Source organism: Desmodus rotundus, chromosome 1 (genome assembly GCF_022682495.2).
Source record: "Desmodus rotundus isolate HL8 chromosome 1, HLdesRot8A.1, whole genome shotgun sequence".
In the NCBI taxonomy this organism is placed as follows: Eukaryota; Metazoa; Chordata; class Mammalia; order Chiroptera; family Phyllostomidae; genus Desmodus; species Desmodus rotundus.
The window spans coordinates 164,906,979-164,929,034 of record NC_071387.1 but is presented as its reverse complement, the minus strand read 5'-3'; the positions used below and the strand labels follow the sequence as shown (position 1 = coordinate 164,929,034).

General features: G+C 41.6%; 1 protein-coding gene across 2 annotated transcripts in view; it reads left to right on the top strand.

Moving 5' to 3' along the window:
* The window catches only part of IQGAP2 (IQ motif containing GTPase activating protein 2), a 263,135-nt gene that overhangs the window by 206,684 nt on the left and 34,395 nt on the right, over positions 1-22,056 (top strand). For both annotated transcript variants that reach the window (XM_024563618.3, XM_045197804.3), the window contains exons 16-22: positions 4,009-4,151; positions 6,003-6,173; positions 8,611-8,694; positions 9,831-9,902; positions 10,564-10,633; positions 14,374-14,582; positions 19,772-19,921. In XM_024563618.3, the coding sequence (XP_024419386.2) occupies positions 4,009-4,151; positions 6,003-6,173; positions 8,611-8,694; positions 9,831-9,902; positions 10,564-10,633; positions 14,374-14,582; positions 19,772-19,921 (899 nt within the window). The remainder of the gene's footprint in view (positions 1-4,008; positions 4,152-6,002; positions 6,174-8,610; positions 8,695-9,830; positions 9,903-10,563; positions 10,634-14,373; positions 14,583-19,771; positions 19,922-22,056) is intronic.

Genomic DNA, 22,056 nt, shown 5'->3' with positions numbered 1-22,056 from the left:
GTTTGTCCTCTATGGCAAAGGAAATTAGTTAGCTATTTCTCTTTTTGTGTGTGTTTTGGAAAGCTGTGGTAAAGTTGGTGGCTATGCGTGGGTAGCATCACGGACTTGAGAAAATACTGTATTTAGGGAAACTTTGTTTTATATAGGTCTCGCTTGTAGATCCATTCCTCCAGTGATACAAACTGATTTTACACTCATATTTGTCTCTGTCTTTTTTGAAACAAATGATATTTGATTGTACAATATGTAGCTGGGGTAAAGAGTAATTTTGAAAGTATAGAATAAAGTGCAGTGAATCAGCCTCCAAAGGATTAGATCAATAACGTCGGCAAATATTTATGCCTGTCATTCCAATGGAAGGTCATGACATGTTAGCTCTGAGAATTATCTTTGAGATCATGAGTTTAATACTCATTTTTCAGATTTAGAAATTCTTATTCATGACGTTTGGGACAGGAGGAGAAAATGACAGACCCGAGGAGATGAGTTCCTGACCGCCTAACCCAGTATTTCTCTAGCAGACTCTTCCGGGGCACCCTGTATGTCCTAGCCGCAAGGATCAGCGTGTCTCCCGACGCTGAGGCTGGTGTTTATTTGCAGCGCAGCGCGGCTTGTGCAGAGGGTACTCTTCACCTTCGGGAAACTACTGGGACAGTGTATAGCCTTAGAAGTGGAACTTGAGGGGAAAATGTCTTTATTTCAACTGAAGGTCTCTTCAGTAGTACCTTATGCACTTGCTTTTTAAAGTTTGATGTTTTTCCAACTCGGAGATTATACCCTCCAATTCAGCCAACTTCCTGTTAATGAAATACGAGGAGGGCTCTTGGCTACCCTCTCGTGGCACCTCATCACTTTTGAGGCCCTGTCTTCTTTCCAGTGTTTCTTCATCAGGAGTTACCATAGTGTCCCCTACCTCATCCTTCGTGGGAAAGAATTGCGAAACAATATTAATTCAGGGATTGAGTTCCTAGAGATGACCCATCATAATTTCATATCCATCCTGGCCCCACCGTAGTTTATCTTCTTTCTCTTAAGCTTCCTGCCCCTCTGTCTGTGTCTATGTTTTGTTGAATGGAATCAAAATATCCCCAGGTGTCCATCCAGTTCAAAAACCTAGGAGGTAGTTTAGACTCATTTTTTTCCACAAAAAAAAACCCCAAAAACATTCTTTTTAAAGGAGAGCTGGGACTTGGTTAGGGATTGTGTTGAATCTGCAGATCAGTTTGAGGAGTATTACCATCTTAACCATATTAAGTCTTCTGACCCATGTACATGCAACGTCTTCCCTTTTAATTAGGTCTTTAACTCTTTCGACATTGTTTTGTAGTTCTCGTGCATGTGGCTTGCATTTCTTTTGTTAAATTTATTCCTATATGTTTAATTATTTTTGACGCTGTCATAAATGTTTTTCAATTTCATGTTGGAGTTGCTTGTTGCTAATGTGTGGAAAAACAATGATTTTTTAAATTGCGATATAATTTCCATACTCTTCTAAGGTGTGCACTTCGGAGGGTTTAGTGTATTCACAAACCTGTACAGCCAACACCGCTAGCTAATCCCAGAATGTTTTTAGCACACCAGACAAAATCCCCACCTGTTAGCTGTTGTTCCTCACCCTCCGCCCTCAGCCCCAGACAACCACTAATTTAAATTTTGTCTCGGTGGTTTTGCCTGTTCTGGATGTTTCATGTAAATAGAATCATACTGTCTGGTTTCTTTCACGTAGCATAACGTTTTCAAAGTTTATCCATGTTGTAACATATATCAGTTCTTCATTCCTTTTGGGGGCTGATAATATTCTATTGTATGGATGGATGTGCCCCATTTTGTTTATCCATTCATCAATTAGTGGAATTTGAACCACCCCCCCCCCTCGACTTCTTGACTATTTTTGAATAATGCTCCTGTGAACGTTTGTGGACAAGTTTTTGCATGGACACATTTTCATAGCTGGTTTTTGTATTTTGATCTTGTATTCTGCAACCTCGCTGAACTCGTTCATTCTAGTAGCTTCTCAGTGGATTCCTTGGGCCACCACCTGTCTCTGTCAATCCAGTTTCATCAGCACCAGCCACACTCATTGGTTTACCTCTTGTCTGGGGCTGCTCTCATGCTGCATGGCAGAGTTGAGTGGCTGTATCAGAGACCTAGAACCCACAAAGCGGAAAATATTTACTCTCTGGCCCTTTATAGAAAGTTTGCCAACCCCTGTTCTAGAAGAAAGAAGACATGCTTTCTGAGCAAGTAAACACTGACTTTCAACTGCATCTAAAGTCATGAACATTGTTTGGGGGGAAGGGGTGAGTAGGATTAGGCTTCTCTCTCTCACCTTTGGTTCCAGGATGTCGATTCTTTTCCAAACTGAAATGTCCACCCTTAGGCGGATCACTGACCCCCATAGCTCAGTCTAGCTCTTATACACAGGTTTAGTTTTGTCTACCAGGCATCTAGAAAGTATGCCTCCTTTTGGAATGCTTAGCACCTCTTAACTAACTGAAGTCTGTCTCTTTTATGGTTTTCTCAAAAGTCCCTAATTAGTCTTTCCTCTAAGTAAAAAATGAACTACATTTTTAAAGAGAAATACTTGAAAAAAAAATAAATAAAGAGAAATACTTGGACTCTGGGCTAAAGACATCCTCCTCAGCCTCTGACTGCAAATCCAACCTGGGCTTGAGAGTGATAACAAGTCTCTTTTCCTATTATCCATTGACATCCCTACTGAAATAAAACCTTCTAAAGCCAACCAAGACCTTTTTACTTCTCAATTCTTATGCAAATAAGAGAAGATATCTGTGTGTGTGTTTTTTTCCACTTCCCTTTACCTTCTTTCCTTTCCAGTGAGAGGGTTGCCTTAAAGAGGTGTTTGGTCTTCTGTGAAAGCATCTGTGAATCTGACAACTATTGGTAATTGAAAAAAATGATTACTTGTGATCACCCTAGTTTGTGCAACATATTTTCTAGGACATCAGCAGTTCTAAACAGATGAACAGTTCTCTGACTGCCCGTTTGAAAAGAGATACATCTCCCTTCCTGGGCACTGGCAAATGCAACAGTTGAGGGCCACTTAAAACTAAATAAGGAATTAACGTATAATAAAGGATCTTACTTCTCCTCAATTATTTGAATTCATTTAAACATTATATGTGAAAATTCACATGAACTTTGATTTACCTATAAAGTCAAATTAGTCTAATGCTCACTTGGCAGCAAGCAGTAGGCTTAGCCTGGTCTAGGTCATAGCTTTTTAATTTTTATTTTTGTTGTTTTTAGCTCTCTGATCTGGGACAGGAAGCAAGACTGTTCAATAAAATAAACAGATGTCTAAACAGGAAGTATAGCCCATGGGTTAGTGAAAAGGAAACATCCTTCTTGACCAGTTTAAGCCATGACCGCCATAGCTATTTTTCCAGTCCGCCCCTACCCCCATTAAGTCCTTCCAACATTTCCCCTCATTTGGTGTGGTTGCGTACAGCAAGAGGAGTCAGAGGAACCAGAATTTTCCTTCTCCCTACTTTGTGACCTTAATGTTTGCTTGTGCCATTTTGTACTTTGGATAAGGTTGTCAGTAAAGATGAGTCACTTCTGTTTTGGTTTCATGCACAGCATTGGCCTTGCTTAAATAATGGGTCACAGTCCTTGTAGGTCACTTCTCAGAGGAGCTGTGGAAAGGCTTTCTCAGTCAAGAGGATTCTTGCTTATCTGTCTTCTCTGTCTACATTCCTTGTTTGTTTATCCTTCTCGGTGGCCATTTGTGACTCCTATTATTCTCATGAGAAGCTTGGGACCCAAAGCCAGCCTTAGACAATCAGTCTCTCCTCCTTCGTCTTTGGCTTAGCAGAGAACTGCCAGCAAACACATAGCATTCATTCTATTTCAGTGAATCGTTTCTAATGATTTTAACCTAGACTAACTGAACGCTTGCTGAGAAACATCGTCACTAGAAGAAACAGCACTGATGTTGAAGCATTCCATGTTCCTCTCCAGAATGTAACACACTGTTTTCTTTAGTGTCTGCTGAAGGTCCATGGCTCAAACTCACCCTGCAGGAGAAATATGATTACTACTACAATGTCGATTCGAAAGAGAGCTCCTGGGTCACACCAGAATCTTGCTTGCGTAAAGAATCGTGGCTCATGGGAAAAGAAATTGAGGTAGGAGGTTGGTGTTTCATGAAAAACCATACTAGATAAAAATAAGTGTGATTGTTTTTCTATTTTTGAATCATGGAAGTGATGGGAGGAACTGATTGGTTTATTTGAAGGCTGGATATGGAGCAGTCTTCCTGAACTGCAGTTGGCTGTGGCTGCGTGGTTACTAACTTTTAGGATTTTTCCATATTAGCATAACAACTTCAAACAGCAGGGGAGAAAGCTTTTGCAGTTAATAAGAAATCAATCTTCAGGGGTTCCTCGACCCCACAAAAGCTCAATTAGTGATAATTCCTTGGTGTTCAGTATTTAAGCATCTTACTTCTTTCCCCCTCTCATCCTACAACAGATATGTAGATCCCTTAAAAAATGGGTAATGCTTCCCAGAGGCAAATGTTCTTGAATGAATGTTCACCAAGATTACTTTGGACTTGAGACCAAAAGTTGGACCTAAAAGATGTGAAGTTGCTATTTGATCCAGGCATTGTAATATATTTAAAGAGAAAAATACTGAGAATTAGTGAGTTCCATTTTGGGGGGGCGGGGGGAGTAGAACTCACCAGTGTAGATCTCACATAATTGCCAAGTCACCAGCATCAAAGACACTGCAGTGTAGCGTGTTGTGGGCAGAATCACGAGTGCTGTGTTTCCTAAAACTCGGAGTAAAAACTGTGGCCTGGGACTGACGAGGCCACCAGAAATCCTGGCCAACAAGAAGATAGTGAAGAATATAGTTTATTAACTACTTTGAAATGTTTCCACAATTTACAGGAAAATAACATTGTGACAATGAATTACTAGTGCTACTTTACTGAAAAATGAAATTATGGGCAATATTGAAAAACCATATGCTATAAGTGAAACTATGTATCAAACCGTGAAGGAGCAGCATTGAAGGGTTAAAATTCAGAGCCAAAAATTGCACATGTGGCATCCAGAGACACCCTGGGTCTGACTTTGTAAAAGTGAGCATCGATCTGTTAGAATTATTAAAAAGTGGAGGGTCTACACTGTAAAATAAATGTCTTTTTTTCTAAACAATCTAAAATAACTGATTTTATTCCATGAATATACATATGTCTTCTCTTAAATGCATTCATGCATCTTTTATATGATTTCACTTTCAATTTTTAAAAATTAGCCATCTGTTAATTTCAATCACACTGAATAAGAGGCATCATCCATAGAAGTGAGTCCAGTCTTTGCTTGTGTCTCTCAACGTAAAAGTAAAGCCAGTTCATAGTCCACATAAAGACTTCTCATAGTCCCCCTTCGTCCTTTTTTCTCATTCATCTACGTTTTCCCTATCTACCCAAGATAGGGCTTGTCTTTCCTCCCCACCCCCTTTTATTCTGCCCTATGTCTTTTACTTTCCCCCAAAGCTGAGTTTTACTCAAGTCATTGCAGGAGTCTGCCTTCTCCATCCTGGGCCAGAAAGGCAGCAGAGAAACCTCATGGGCACTGCAGTCTTTTTTTTTTTTTTTGGCAGCTCAAGGGAGAGAGGAGATGGTACATATTCCCGCTGTAATCATCCTTGTCCCTTTTGTACTGTTGGGGAGCTCAGGCCCCACGCCCGCAAGGGCCAGCATCGTCCACACATCTCCGCCTCCAAATCTGCGGCCGTTCAGCCACGTCCTCATTCCGACTCAGCACGACGTTCAGAGGATTCCAAAATCATGTCGCGAGACAGAAGCCGAGCCGGCTCATCCCTCTGCTCTGGTCAAATCTGTTTTTAACCCAAGCCAGAAAGAGCTGTTCATATCATTTTCTGAAACATAGAATTTCCAGAAGCTATTCTGTATACTTCTTTCCCCTGATGTGTGAAGTGTAACCATGAGCAATGTCTCTTGCCAGGACATTGTTGAGGAAATCACAGCAGGTTACATCCGGGAGAAGATGTGGTCTGCTTCCGAAGATTTGCTTCTTCACTTTCAAGCCACAAGCTCAGGACCCCTCCTTAGGAAAGAGTATGAAGCTAGGAAATCATTTTTGTATGAACAGGAAGAGCATGTGGTCAAAATACAGGTATGTGATTCACCTACCACTACTTGCAGCGAGCGGTCATATCCCCTGAGAAATGTTTTATTTGATAATAGGACAGTCAACTACCAGCATACTAATAAACAAATCTGACTACAGACTATTTCCTTAATCCAACCTCAAGTCCTCTTTATTAAGGCTACGAGATGGGAAGGATGTTGAATAATTTTTCACCTGTGGTCTTCTAGAGACTATTCAGGGGCACGTGAAGCCCCACAGGCCCCCGCCAGCAATCTAGCCAGAGCCAGAGAAGACCTCAGACCAGATTTGAAATCATGTTTCTCTCAAAAGCTGGATCTCCTTGTGTTGCCTACTTTATGACTCGGGTTCTTTGTGAACTGGTTTGTTTTTTTAGTTGTTAGTGGATGTCGGGTGGTGTCTGAAAGAGCAGAAGAGCCAGTGAAGTAGATTTAGCATCTCCGGGAGTGTCCTCTTCCTTGTATAATCTGTCATTCTTCATTTGGGTCTGCAGGAAAATTCCTGGTCCAACTTCGTGGTTGTGAGTTGTTCCTGTGCTTGCGTGACTGGTCAGGACTTTCTGGTTGGCCGGAGAGGCCCGCCAGGTTTCGATGTTTCTCCTCCGCATTCCCTGGCAACCTCTGCCAGCCACCGCACTGGCTTCCAAAAGGCTGTGTGTTTCTCCTTTTTATTGCATCTGAAGTGATATACTGTAATTGATGGGCAGAGTTTGAGGAGTTTTTGCTTTGGCCAATAACTAGGAAATGTCCTAAACTGAAAGTTTTTAAGTTGAAGAACTTCTCTTTTGTGATCATTTGTGTACTTATCTTCTTCCCCCACCTAACTATAATATCGTTCCGGGCAGAAAGGGAGTTTTTAAAACTTTCATATTCTAGTGTCTTGCATACAACGGGTGCTCGAATATGTGAATTTGTCAAAACTTAAGATGTTAGAGGCAGAAATGATTAATTTTTTCAAAGAAATTTCTTCTATTAACCTGACACTCAAGGATTTTGTTTTATTTTTCAGTAAGTTTTCCAGTTTATTCCTTCTTTAAACAAATGGTAGGCAAAGCACACAGGAAGTGAATAAAAGCACAAAAATAGAATCATCGACACTGCTGCTAAGGCTCTAATTTTGTACAAAATTCAGAGCGTCAGCTGACGTGGCACAGTTTGGACCACCCGTAAGCTCTCCAGGCTTGGGGCATAGGGCGGTGTGGCAGTTGGGTGAGATTCTGAAGAGCCCACCATGCAAAATCCATCTGATGTTAGGACCCAGGCTGGGGGAGGGACAGAAAGACTCATTTGGAGCCTTTTTCCTCCACCTCAACAGAGGCAGGTTATCACAGGATTGAAGAAGAAGCCATCAAACTTGAAGTCACCCTGCCTTGCCTTTTTTCCACTCTTCTGACAGTTTTCTAACAAGGAAGGCTCTAAAAGCAAGCTCTAGACTGGAGATGAATATGTACTCAAAAGCCGCACAGATCTCAAGTAGGATAAAGTTGAAGATATATGTACACAAAAATATACCCCAAACTCCTGAAAACAAAGGACAAAGAAAAAAATAAAAACCTTTTAAGTGATGAGATAGAAGTGACAGCTTGTCTGTAGGGGAAAACAGTTCTCATGCCAGATTACTCATAACGTATGGGCACAAGGAGGAAGAATCACATTTTTCAAGTGCTGAAAGGAAAGCGCTATTAATAGAGAATTCTTTATTCAACAAAAATACCCTTTAGGAATGAAGGGGAAATCAAGATATTCTCAGATGAAGAAAACTAAGAGAACTTGTCACCAGCATACTTGCTCTGTGAGAATGGCTGAGAAAATTCTCTAAACAAAAAAGAGAATGATAAGTGATGGAATTTTGGAACACCAGGAAGGAAAAAAGAACAAGCAAAAGAGTAAAAATATGGGAAATACATTTTCCTTTTCTTCTTGAATTTTTAAAATTAAGTTTGCCAGTTGAAGAAAAAATTATAGCACTGTTGAGTATGATTCGAAATGTATGTGGGGGAAATACATAAGATGATTGTGTTATGCATGGGGGAAAGGAAAGGTGTGTGAGGGCAGGTAAGCTTCCCAACACTTTGCTGGAGATCAAAATATAAATAAAAACCAGGCAGCAGTTTTCATCCGTCAGGTTGGATGTCATCAATTTCTTTTTACCTCTTTAATGAGACTCTGTTTTATTATTATTTGTGGTCACCCACAGCCTTGGTAAAATGAAGCTTTTGGACAGGATATGGGCTTTCCGAGCTTGGGGCAAGCCTTAGCGGTGAGCTGGTGATCTCCACTCAGTGTTCACCTTCAGAGGCAGTGTGCAGATGAGATTGGGGGGTGAAGGGTCCCAGACAGCATTCCAACTCAGCGTCTCCAGATATCCTCTGTTCTTGCGCCTTCTAAAATGAACTGGAAATCTGTTGCACATAAGTAACTCTGTAGCTCACTATTTTCCACAGGCTTTTTGGAAGGGACACAGACAACGGATGTCATATCTTAGCAGGCGGCAAACATTCATTGATCACATTCCCTCCATTGTGAAGGTAAACATCCTTTCCTTCCTTATCAAGTAATTGACTTAAACTTTTCTCTGTGTAGTTTTGCTTCTGAAAAACAGACTGTGGAAAGTAGGTACAAGCCTAGACGCCAGAAGCAAGTCTTGGGTCTGAGTCCCACCCCCACCACTCACTCAGCTGATCATCTCCAAGCAAGCCCATTAAACACTGTAACTGGCTCAGGTCCTTTATATGCTTATGAGAATCCGGTGTGAAAGTGCTTTGTAACAGTAAATGCTCTTTCTCTAGAAAGTCCAAATTGATTCAAGGCTGGCGGAAACCCCACATTTCACGTTCCTCTTATTGTATTTGCTGGTAATATTTAGAATGCTCAAACTTAACAGTACAAAATCTTAATTAGAAGGCAAATTCAAAAGTTAGATCTGAATCTGGGGCGTGAGCTAGTCCAGCCCAGCCTTGCACCCAGGGTGTCTGGTCTGATGTCCAGGAAAGAAAAGGCCCACGATGACCACTCTGTCAGAGCTGGAACCCAAAGGGCTATGCAGAAGTGAATTGATAGACAACTTGGAAATCCTGATGAAAGTCACAATAGTGGGGCTGGGGAGGGATCGGAATCAGATGAGATTAGTTTAAAAGACCTTTTAAACTGTGAAGACACAGATGGACCTTTTCCAGATCTACTGCGCATTAGCTCCTAAATGCTGTCCTCTGCTTACATGCCTGTGCCCACAGGAAACTGCTGTTCACAGCTGGCCCCTCATGAGTCCTCTGTAGATGGTTTTCTGTGAAGATCTAAAGTATATTGGATACATTTAAGAAATGTTGTTGGAGGGGAAACCCTGGACTTACTTCGATTCCCTGACCCATTGCAACATTCAGCATAATGCCTTGCCCTCCTGGCTTTTACTTATTGGGATTAAAGAAAAATAGCGCAGAGCTACATTACCTTCCCCATCATGAAGTGTGAAATGTTTTGAGTCCCTTAAGAGAAAAAGCAGTGAAAAAAGTAGGAGGTGAAAATTAGGCTCTCGACGTTTATTATTTGGCAGTCTGCTAATTTTTACTTTTCATTGAATATCAAAATTATGCTTAGAAAGACTACATAAAAAGATAATAAAACTGTTTGGTAATTGCCTCGATTTCTCTGTTTAACTTATTTGTAGATTCAGTCCTGGTTCCGGATGATAACGGCACGAAGGCATTACCTTTCACGACTGCAGTATTTCAGAGACCATGTAAGAGACGTGCACGTGGGTTTTTACCCTGGCTGAGAATGAGCTACGTGAATGCTTTGTTGAGTGTTAGCATTGAGGGATTTTTATTAAATGGTGGAAATGAATACTAGGAGAAAAAAATAGGTCTTGTAACTCAAGGTGATAACATCTGGAGACTTAACATTTTTTATTCAGAATTCATGTGCACAGTGAGACTTCACCCAGTCGGGACTGGCTAGGAAAAATGGCTGAGAGCAAACTGGTGTGGGCTAGTAATGTTGCACAGAAGAGATCCTGAAGGAGTATTTTCCACTGTTACTTGCATAGTTTTACTGGTTACTGACTAATTTAAACAGAAGCCCACAGAGGAATTTTTTCAGAATCTTTAAAGAGATATGTGAACATAGATCAGATTATCTAAGTTTGGTGGTAAAATTCTTTTTCCTTTTTAGATCTTTTAAAAGTCCCCTTGCAATCTTGTTTATACTTTTAGCTAACTTATCTTACCCTTGCTTCAAAAAAAAAATGGAATAATAAACATTGAATCCACCACATCTAAGTGCTGTCATTTCTAAATCGTGGGTATTTTTAAATGCTGTCAGTTCTTAAATGGTCCTAAATTCTACAACCGTGGGATAGATGGGACTGTGGAAGGTCACGGCCGGTCTCATTTCTTTTGCAGAAAAACGAAATCGTGAAAATACAATCACTGTTGAGAGCAAGCAAAGCCAGAGATGACTACAAAACGCTGGGTGAGTGAGTGGGAGCATTCAGAAACAAATATGGATCCCTTGTAAGCCAGGCGAGGACAAACGATCCCCAGCTCAGTCACCAGAGACTGCTCCAGGAACAGAGGGTGCCCACTGTGTCCAGGAGGTCTGGGTCGTCTCTAGCCCCGAGTCTGAGCTGTACACAAGGGCACATGTGGTAACAGGAGAAGGGGTTTCCCAGCCTAAGTGGAAGGGGGAGTGGAGTAGATATAAGTTCGTCTTCAAAAGGAATGGGATTGGCATAAATTCTGATATTTTATATTAAATTTAAGCTAAAATCTAGGATGCAATGCAAAAGAATTAGCCAGAAGATAAGCTTACAATTCAGCTGTTTAATTTATTAGCTGGCCTATGATTCCCCGCCCCCCTCACTTTAAGAATAGAACATGTTCCTATCAGAAATCTTAGAAATCTGAATAACAAGGAAAAAGACCCGTGCTTTCATCTCCCAAAGGTAACTACACACACCTTTCTGTAACTTTGTTCTGGACTTGTAACTATGCTTTCTAAAATATTTTTTCTTAGAGTAGGAATAAGGGATTTGTAGAAAGTTTGAAAAAGCAAAATAAAATAAAAATCACCCAGGAGGAGCAATCATATTTTGTGCTGTCTCTTTACAGTCCCAACTCTATGTACATTTCTTACTGTTTGTTACATGGTGGCGATCATTCAGCATTTACATGCTGAATTTTTAACATTCCACTTATCGCAAGAATATGTGATAGATTAAGAATGTGGCCTAGATTAAGTCGACAAGAGCTTGCTGATAAATTTATGAGGACTGCTCAAATTTTTTAAATATGTTATTTAGGTCATTCAAAGATAGTGTTGAGAGGGTAAAAAAATCATTGCTTGAGTATCTTAGTAATGAAACACTGGCCATTATGTTGTCTGACTTGTTTTTTATTTTTGCTTTTTTGGAGAAAGTAAAAAACTATTTAGTGATTTTGCTAGCACAGTGCCTAGCAAGTAGTTTAGCCCACACCCTTGATTGTTTAAAGTGTATCTGATTAGGACGTGAAGTTTGTAGCTCAAAAAAGATCTTCCCTGGCACTTGTTCAGGAAAAGCCTCGGTGAGCTTTAGAGGCCAAGTTCTGCCTCCAGCATGCAAAATCTACTGGGTGACACCTCCACTGGGCTCCAGAAGTCAGTATGCACCGGAGCAGGGGCAGGCTGCCACCCTTTCAATGCCACACTTCTCCACTTTGGGTTTTGGGTGTCTTTTTTAAGATTTTATTTATTTATTTTTTAGAGAGAGGAGGGGAAGGAGGAAGAAGGAGAGAAATATCAATGTGTGGTTGCCTCTTGTGCACCCCCACCAGGGACCTGGCCCACAACCCAGGCACAAGCCCTGACTGGGAATCGAACCAGCGACCCTTTGGTTTGCGGGCCAGTCAGTCCACTGAGCACACTTCTCCACTTTGAGTGAATGAGATTCAGCTCTGAGTTGGTGGACATCTTTAGGATTTTTTACAAGGAGTCGGAGCAGAGGGTCTGTTCTTGGAGCACCACATTCACACTGGCTTGTCGTTGCCTTTGCACACGAAAGACATTTTCAAAATAAAGTTTCCAAGTGAACACAGGCTGATTTTGATTTCCTTCTAGGTAACATGTTTTTGTGCATGCTTACAGTGGTGCTTTTCATTTACTTACACTTTTTTATTACAAAGGCAAACGTAATTCCAATTTTAAAAAAATCTAGATGACTTTACATTAATGTATAGAAGGTAGGTAGAAACTATGTTAGTGAGTAAGTTACAACTAAGCTTCTCTGGACTTTGGCAATAGGGTGGTTTTATGATAACTTAAATGTAAATTGTCGTTTCTCAATTCCGCATCTTCAAAAAACTAAGACTATTTTTTAAGCTGAAAACGGTCACTTTTCTTGGTCATCATCCGTTCTCACCCATCACCTCTGGAGAGCCATTGATGCATTTGAGTGTGGAAGTTGCTATAACTGTAGCGAGGCCACTTGTAAGTGCTGACTGTGGAAGTGTATGATTTTCTAAAATTAAAACCACAGGGTGGTATGCAGATGCCAAAAAAAAGCCTACTGTTGATATGAGAAATATTACATTTGAACCATACTAATTAGTAAAGCTAAAACATTAGTCTATTTCTAACTGGCCTATTAGAACATAAAAAGATGCACAGCCTGTAGGAGCAGGGAGAGAACTTCAGACACGAACGAGATGGCCCACGGTCTCTCAATTCATCTACATAAACAGCTCTGGTGTGTTGCTCAGGCTGATCCTGAGATGTCATTAGCAACATCTTTGCTGAAAATGAAAGGAAAATAAATTCATATATGCTTCAGCGCTCAGGGAAAAAAAAGGGTCTCAGGATCCAAGGTAACTTCTCAAAAAAAGACCATCCAAAGTGGCAAAATAGTAATACAGATGACTCTGGAATTGGTTGTTCATGCTGAGTTCGTGCTGTTAATTGTTAGTGTTGTTGATTGAACTCTTTTTATGTTTTTTTTTTAATTTACTTATTTACTTATTTGTTTATTTATTTTTATTTTCAGAGATAGGAGAAGGGAGGAAGAAAGAGAGGGAGAGAAACACAAATGTGTGAGAGACATATTAATTGGTTGCCTCCTGCATGCTCCCAACCGGGGACCTGGCCTGCAACCCAGGCATGTGCCCTGATTGGAAACTGAACCAGCGGCCTTTTGGTTCGCAGGCCGGCACTGAATCCACTGAGCCACGCCAGCCAGGGTTCTTTTGATGTTTTGAGCGTCAAAACACCACAGAACCAAGCAGGAAGTAAAGGGAAGATTGACCGGGGCCTTAGATGCAAAGGAGAGAGCGGTTATTGAGGTCGCACAACGGGATGGGGCTCTTTTGAGTCATCCTTGTATCGCAAAGTTAATCATTCATCATTGAAGGTCAAGAGTTTATCCTTCCAGTTTACCCAGAGTAGATCTCACTAAACATTTTATAAATACACTTTTTCAAAAGTCAGGATGCCAGGGGATTAAAACATAATTCATGGTCAAGGCACAAAGGAAAAGCCCTGTAGAATTTAGAGAGATGCCTCTCTCAGTGACAGAGGGTAGAATTTAGAGAGATGCCTCTCTCAGTGACAGAGGCTGGTCTCCCAGGCTCTGGGCGTCCTCCCTTGCTCCATGCAGGAAGAACAAGGACCAAATTTCAGTGATTAAAATCTTGTTATCCCTGCCAAGCAGAACATATATTCCACTTGTCATTCCATTGGCTCCTCTTTGGCCTTTACTGTTAGTTCTCCCTTCATCAACCTTTTCTAATTCACCTGTCCCTCATTCTTGCTCCTTCCCAAAGGTCTTTTGGGCTGAGGGGTGCCACTTTTTGCTTGCTGCAGCAGGAACACAAATCTCATCATAATCTGGCTCAGCCACAGGCTGTCAGAGCCCAGGTCAAACACTAACATTCTTTCCCAGATCCCTCATCAATAAGGCACTATCTTCTCAGTGCATGAGTCCTGGAAACAGCCTGAGAGAGGGCTGATAAATGAGTGTTAGATAACTAGAAAATAGTGAGGCCAGGCATTATCAGTGGTTTGCACTTATTTACATGACCAGTTTTCTTGTCCAGATTTTACATGGAGCAGAAAGATACATTCCAAAGTAATCCCATTGCTATTTTTCTCTGGCAATGCTTTATTTAAAGACCTGGGTTCTTTCCTATTGGTAATAATTCCAAGCATGCCTAATTAAAACATGCCTGTTCCTTTCCCTGCAGTTGGCTCTGAAAACCCACCATTATCAGTAATCCGCAAATTTGTGCACCTGTTGGACCAAAGTGACTTGGACTTCCAGGAGGAGCTGGAGGTTGCACAATTAAGGGGAGAAGTGGTGACCAAGATCAGGGGCAACCAACAGCTGGAGAAAGACTTGAACCTGATGGACATCAAGATTGGGCTCCTGGTGAAGAACAGGATCACACTGGAGGTCAGTGGGGGGTGTGGGACTGCTGGCTCCCAGAAGAAAGAAGGTGCATGTGTATTTGTCCACAACGCTCGGGTCCAGCTAAGCTCATTTGGAATCCAGAATGAGTGGTCCAAAGTTCACTTACCATTGTCGCTACAAAGTAGTGGTTCTCAGACTGCAAAAGTCTTTCCCCCCCTTTTGTAACATTTTGTAAGGCTTCTTTACCAGTCTGGAATGAAATTTATATGAAATAAGACTGACTTCCATATGGACCTTCACAACAAGACTAAGGCCTTTATATAAACATAAAAAGGAAATAAAGAGAAAGTAAGTTGCAATTAAAACACATATTTCAAAATGAAAATACGCAGGCCCAATGCATTAGGAGACATGATAAAGTTACTGAAAGTGGAGGCCTCCTCCCAGAATAACTGCAGACTGAGAGCTGCAGATGAGATCCCCCAGCAGGCGGGGGCGCTGTCGGGGCTTCCATTTTCCAGAATGGACACCAGCTCTTTGTAAAGTTCAGAATAAGCAGAGTATGGGCCTCCCACCCCCTGTTTACGCAGAACTGTGGTCCTGGAAAATTAAGTGTTTATGAAAATGGTGGAGGACATGTATCGCGCTTATACATAAAACAGATTCTAAGCTCAATTCATTACACAAAGTATTTTTACCTCTATGAATAGCTGAACTTTCAAAACTCCAGACATGCAGGATGTGGGGCAGTTGCTCACACAGGACAGCAGAGCAGCTGTCATCCCTGGCCCACACCCACTGGAAGAAGCCAGTAGTGCTCTCCAGTGGTTCAGATGTTAAAAAAGGCTTTTTCCCCCTTCCCAAAATGGCCCCTACAGAGTGCAACTGCCCAATCATAGACTTTAACTAAATAATGCTGTCGTTTCGCATCTGTGTGAGACCGGACAACGTCAGAGCTCCCTACAACCATGTAAAAAGGTTACTTTTAACCTAAGAAAGGACACTGTTAGGGCAAGGCCTGTCTCTGTGTCCCTGCTTCTGCGCTGCATCGGTTTTCAGAAAAATGGTAGGTCAGGTGGGGAAGCTGACCTTCTGGAAGCTCTGAGAAGGCTGCAGGGGGCCAGAGGGGGAGAGCCAGCTGCCAGGGACTGATATGTGGTTCTGGGAAACTGGGGGATGGGCAGCCCTGGGAGGCTAAGCCTCACGGAGATAACAGTGAAATCAATGTTGAAAGCAAAGCAAGGAAACTAGAGCAAGTTGTCATGTAGGAAAGGATCGTTTTTTCCCCTAAATATTAAGAAATAAAACTACTATTTTAATGTTCTTCTTTTAACTCTATTTTCATCATTTTATCTACAAAAACAACAGTACGTACTCTTTTTTAAAAAAAATAATGTTTGTATTGTTCGACATGCATGAGAACTTGTAAAGTGTAATGCAATCCAGGAGGTCTGTGAGAGAATGCCTTTTATAGCCTTAAGCCTCTGTTTTACCCAATTCCCATGAAGTTCTAAACAGGAAATGCCTTGTCTTTCAAAATAAAGGCTCAGTTGCACAACGGTAAACAGTAGGAATATATATAGCTTATGGAAACACAGTCATGGCAAATTCTCAGATCTTCATGAATGCTTAAGGGTTTTTTTTTGAAGTATTTCTAGTTAATATACAAAATTAATTTTCAGGTTCCATTTTCAAACACTAAGTATCAAATACTTACTAGAAGTTAACTAATGATTATTAAATGTATAATCGTTAGTCCTGTCACTGGTGGTGGCATTTTTCAGTGTGATGAGAAGAATGGTGCAGGTAAAGCTTTGTTTATACAGGTGAAGAGAAGACAACCACCTAACTCAAACACAGACAATAAACAGAGGACAGGTAGAGTTCGTTCAACATGTATGTTATGCAGCCCCTAAAAATAATGTTTTTGAAGAACATTTAAGGGCAAAGGAAATGGTTCACAATATAATGGGGGAAAATAGTACCTAAAACAGTATGATTTTATTGATCATACTATATAAAAATATATATCAACAGAAGTTATGTAATTTTTCTTTGGATGGTAGAACCAAACCTATCTTCTTTATCTTTTTATTTTTTTTAACACTGGGCATGTGTTTAGTGAGAAGTAAAGGTTCTAAGGGGAAGTAAATTAGTTCTTCTATAACAACTCTAGCTCTCTCTAGTAACCGTGTGTCTTACAACTCTTAAAATTTGCAATCCTTCTAGAAGTCTGAGAAAGTCAGTGGCTGAGTGAAGGGGTTAACATTGGTTTTAGGCAAACAGAATGGTATGGAGCTGGAAGCAAAGCAACTGAAGTAGAAATTTCTTAGAGGCCAGAGGGAGCGAGAAAGGTGTGGACTCCAGCTTGCTGGCAGGAAAACCGAAGTACGAAGTACAAACGCTGAGAAGGGTGACGTTCCCACGTGAGTGCAGACGTGCAGCCCAGGGCTACCTGAAACCCTGGACCGAGATTTACTTTATTGCTTGGTTTTATCACTTCACTGAGCCTGGTTTTCTTCACTGGAAAATATGACAAATACACATACTGTTCTTTATCTTCACAATAACTCAGTGAGATTGTGGTATTATTAAGCCCATTGTATAGATTTAGGAAAGTGGGGTTTAGGGGCTGACTAACCTGTGCAGAGTCACAAAGCTAATTACGCTTTGCAGATACCCCTATTTTTATGACTCTAAGGCCCACGCCCTTTGCACTAGTCCACGCCTTCTCCAAAAATTCTTATGTGACCTGCATGCAGATCCCCTGTGATCGGGGGAAGGGCAAAGGTGGTGCCGTTTAGGGCAGCACCGCGACATGGGAATATCCCGCACAAGGTCAACGCTGGTGCTCCTGTGCACCAGCATCCTTCGTTTTCAATATTGGAGAAAATTAGATTTCTATTAATAAAAAGCACATGGCTCTGTTTGTAACCCCTGTCTAGATTGACCTTTGTCCCCTTCTTCATGCTTCCCACAGCAAACCTCCATTCACACGAGAGCAGTTGTAAGCAAGGCGTAATCGTACGAGGACGAGGGGAGAAGGGGCTGCAGACTCCACTCTGCGCTTGATCTCCGGCAGACAGGCGCTGCTCCCTCTGCACAGCCACGAGCGCTCTACTCCCCTCCCCTCCAGGGCTCAGCATTAGCCTCTAATGTTTCCCTTCCTCCATGACTCTGTCCTGTCTTCACCAAATCTATTTCTAACCGAAAGGATTCAGTTCTGCCCCAGAGCTTGCTACCCACCCCTGCCCTCTCTTCTCTTCCATATATGTCAAAAAACATTACTGCAACGATGAAGTCTGGAGCAGAACAAAGGAAAGTCTCCAGTTTCCAAGGCTGCCTCCATTGAAAGTAATCTGGAGGGGGTTATAAGTACCCAGTTTTTTCCTGCCATACGTAATTAAAATCAAGATAATCCGTTTCCCACATATGGGAGGGAATTGAATGATCTACACGTCGCCAGTTATTTGGAGAGGACAAACCTGGGTTGAATGGAAACATAAGCCAGTCAGCCTGGTGAAGTTTTAAGACTTCTGATAGATGAGGATAGACAGCGGCAGCCACCTGCTAGACTTCCGCTCAATCTCCATCTGGTGGCAGCTATGCTTCTTCCTTCATTTTCATGTATTTGTGAAGTAAGGGAGGAAATGTTGCCTTTTAAAAAGTTTTATGGACATGCAAATCAAATTCCCCTCTTTTCCCATTTAAGCAATTAGGGAGCCAGAAGTATGTGGTTAAGTTAAGGTTGCTTTTCTCTAAGCTGAGCATGAGAGGGAATGAAATCAGATCTAGAAGGCGATGGATGTAACCAGGTAGAACTACCTTTCCTCAGAGCTCCAGTGGGTTTTTTTCCTACCTGTGGAGTGACACCAGCTATGGAGAAGCGGGGGCTAGGAGGTAAGCCGATTCAGAGCTGGTCCTGTGTGCAAAAGCTGCCCGCGGTTCTCATCCCCAGAGTTACGGGGAAACGGGCGCAGGAAGGTTTTGCTTGTCAGAATGACTCCAGGTCTCTGCTGGCACTGGGCGGACAGGGCCCGGGTGCTGGGACACCTGCAGTGCACGCGCAGCACAGCTCCGCGGTGCCTGAGACATCCACAGCGCCCCACTCGGGAACGGTGGTCGAGCATCCTGATGGGGGCTGCCAGCTCCTCATGCAGAGGTTGGGTTTAGGGCTCAGCGAAGCAGATGGAAGTTTTAGGACGAACGACAACTTTCTTGCCACCTACTCTGCGGGCAGTGACGAGTGGGAAATGGCGGAGGAGGCGTTCTAGAGCAGTGGCTCTCGGGTGAGGCAGTGCCATTAGTGCGTCGTGAAACAGATTCGTGTGTCACGTTGGCAGTCTTTAAAAATGGAATAGAGTGAAAGCAAATTGAAAATATGTAAGTGTATCTCAGTAGTAAGGGTAAGGACTGTTTAGGGGTATGTGTGTTTACCAACAAAACATGGAAAGTGTGTTTCTTATTGTGGGTCTCTGTAAAAATCTTTGGTAGACCCTTACCAAAACGACCTACTCCTTCTTGGTCATGGCCCCCTAAGCTCCCGAAGGGGACACAATGCCCCGAGGTAACCGCTTTCCAGTGTTTTGAGCCACACGTTCTCCAAGATGGTTAAAGGAACAGATTGGGGGCAATTAATTTTATTAGATATTTAAAAGATTCATGTCCCTTTCATCTCTAACTAATTTCTACATTCCATATTCTTGCAAATGCTTATATAAGTAGAGAAGATATCATTCACTTTTTTAAAATGTATGATTCAGTGATGCTTAGTATTATCACAAAATTGTGCAACTATCACTTCGACCTAACTCTCGAACATTTTCATCACCCTATGAAAAACCCAGAGGGAATGCATAGCTCTCACATTGAGTTTTTGCTGATAGTGTAAGCTGGTGTAAGGGGTCTGACTTCTTTCTTAGGAACACGGCTGTCCACTTGTTCCGGCATCATTTGCTGAAAAGACAGTTTTTCCTTAATGAATTGTCTTGGTACCTACATTATAGCTCAAGAGCAAAGAAGTGCAGCTTTGGAAAATAAATATTACAAAAGCCAAATTAACCTACAAGCTGGATTTTCTTCATTTGTTTAATATTCTCTATTCCTTTCTTTCTTCATGAGGGAAATGTAGAAAATCAATCTTTTCAACTATGTGAGTCTCCGTGAATGTCACGGGAGCAGATAAAGAGTACCAGAGTATAAAGTAGTAATTCTATGAAATTTTTTTCCAGGATGTAATTTCACACAGAACAAAGCTGAATAAGAAAAAAGGTGGAGAAATGCAAGTACTGAATAACACTGACAACCAGGGAATCAAGAGTTTGAGTAAGGAGCGGAGAAAAACACTAGAGACCTATCAGCAGCTGTTTTATCTTTTACAGGTGAGAATGATTTATTTCACTGTGGGTTTTGGATAAACACTATGTATCATGTTTGTGGCTTATGATGGATCTCTCCCTGTGCTAAACTATAATAGCTTGCATGTTTTGAGCACCTAAGTACCAAGTACTATTCTAGGTTCTTTACAAACATTATCTCATTTAATTCTTACTGCAACCCTGGAAACCATCAGAAAATAGTTATTATTGTTATTCCCATATCAGAAAACTGAGGCACAGCCAATAAATAATAAAACTAGGGCTTGGGGCAACCCAAGTAGTTTGACTTCAGAGCCCATGATCCTCATTACTATATTATATTGCAGTTATCTGCAGAAATGGAATAAATCTAATAATAACATAAGCAAATGCTGTTAACCATGAAAAAATTAAAGTAACTGTGTGAACAATAGGTGTTTACCAGAGTCAGCATGACCTTCTTTTGAGGAGAGAGCCAGAGAGTTTGGATGAAGGAAATAGGGTACCTCTTTATTTCATTGTTTTCACGGTGTTCCTGGGATCTAAATGAACAGTAATTTCCCATCGCTTCCAGAGTGCGAGTGAGAACTGATAAGCCGAACTGGTTGTGGTTGGGTTCTGGTGGACCAGTGACTCTTTTATCTGACCATGGATTCAGCTTATCTGCGCTACCACAAGGCCCTAAAGGAAACTGAGTAAGCAGTAGCGATAGACAGAAACAAAGCCTCCACTTCAGCGGGGGAGCTTTCCCACAAGAGCTGCACCGGCAGTTCTTCCTGGAGAGGCAGGTGTCCCTGTGTGGGAGGCAGCTGCTGTCAGTGTGATGCCTGAGTCCGGGCTTGAGCATGTCACTGACCGTAGGTGTCAGAGGGCATGCGAGTCAAACCACAAATGTGGTGTGGCTGGGCCCATTGAGAGAGGAGATGTTAATCCTGGTAGATGTGAGAATTCCCCGTGTGGAAAACTAGGTTGGAAAAGAGGTGTAGTGCCACAGAGAGCCACAATGTGGCAGCATAGAAGGAAAAATGTTCAAACAGAATTGTCCACTGCTTCATACCAGCAGCCCTTCCAGAAAGAAAGGGGGCTTATGCTAGGCAGGGAAGGGTTTGGGGATGCCTAAATTAAGGTAATAGTTATCCACCAGTTATAAATTTAATTTTAGACATTTACCATTTTTGATATCCACAAACTTCCAAGTGTATAAAGCTTCTACGATAGAATTTATGTCACATGAAAGTGAAATTTTAGTCATTGGCCTAAGACTTGCATTGTTTACCCATTCCATAAGTGGAGACTCATTAATAAGAAGGAGAAAAGGCATAGCAGCATGTTTAGAATAATTCTACCAAGTTTTATACCCCAAACAATCAAAACTGATAGTCCCAGGACATGGCCATTCAGTTGTACCAAGTGAAACGTCCCTTCTAATCATGTATTTTCCTTTACCTTTTCTTCTCTCTCCCTTGGAGACATTAGCCCCAGATCAGTGAAGAAACTATAGAATAGCAAAGGTCTGGATTCCTTTGGACTGTGCCTTGGCAAGAATTCTTAGCCAAAGTAGCCCATCAACTAGCATAGGTTTTGCTTTGGGTTTGTCTCCGCAGTATGAGCCTAAGTTTAAAGTCTTTAGGGTGTCTGAGAAGAGTGAGGAGGGGCTTCTTTAGCTTTAGAGTAGGTTTCCTTTGTCATAATCCCATGTGCTTTGTGTGGGGAAAGAGTCACTACAGAGCTATAAAGAAACTTGTCCTGAGCTGCTTATTCATAAAATTTCAGCCAACCATTATAGGCTTGAAAGTAAATCTAAGTAGTAAAATAAACTAGAATCTGAACTTTCTTAAAAATACTAACGCCAAACTGCTTGGGTAGAGTTGTCCCTTAGAGTCCATGGTTGTTTTTGGTCCAGGACCCCCAAGGATACCGAATACATAGGTGTTCAAGTCCTTTATATAAAATGAGGCAGTATTTGCATAGAGCCTCTGTACCTCCTCCCATGTAGTCTCAGTCCTCTCTGGATTACTTATAACATCTAATACAACGTAAGCAGTTGTTATACTATAGTGTTTAGGGAATAATCACAAGAAAAAAGTGTGTACATGTTCAGAATAGATACAGCCATTGTAAACCTAACTATATATTACACCATCAGCAATAAAGTAACT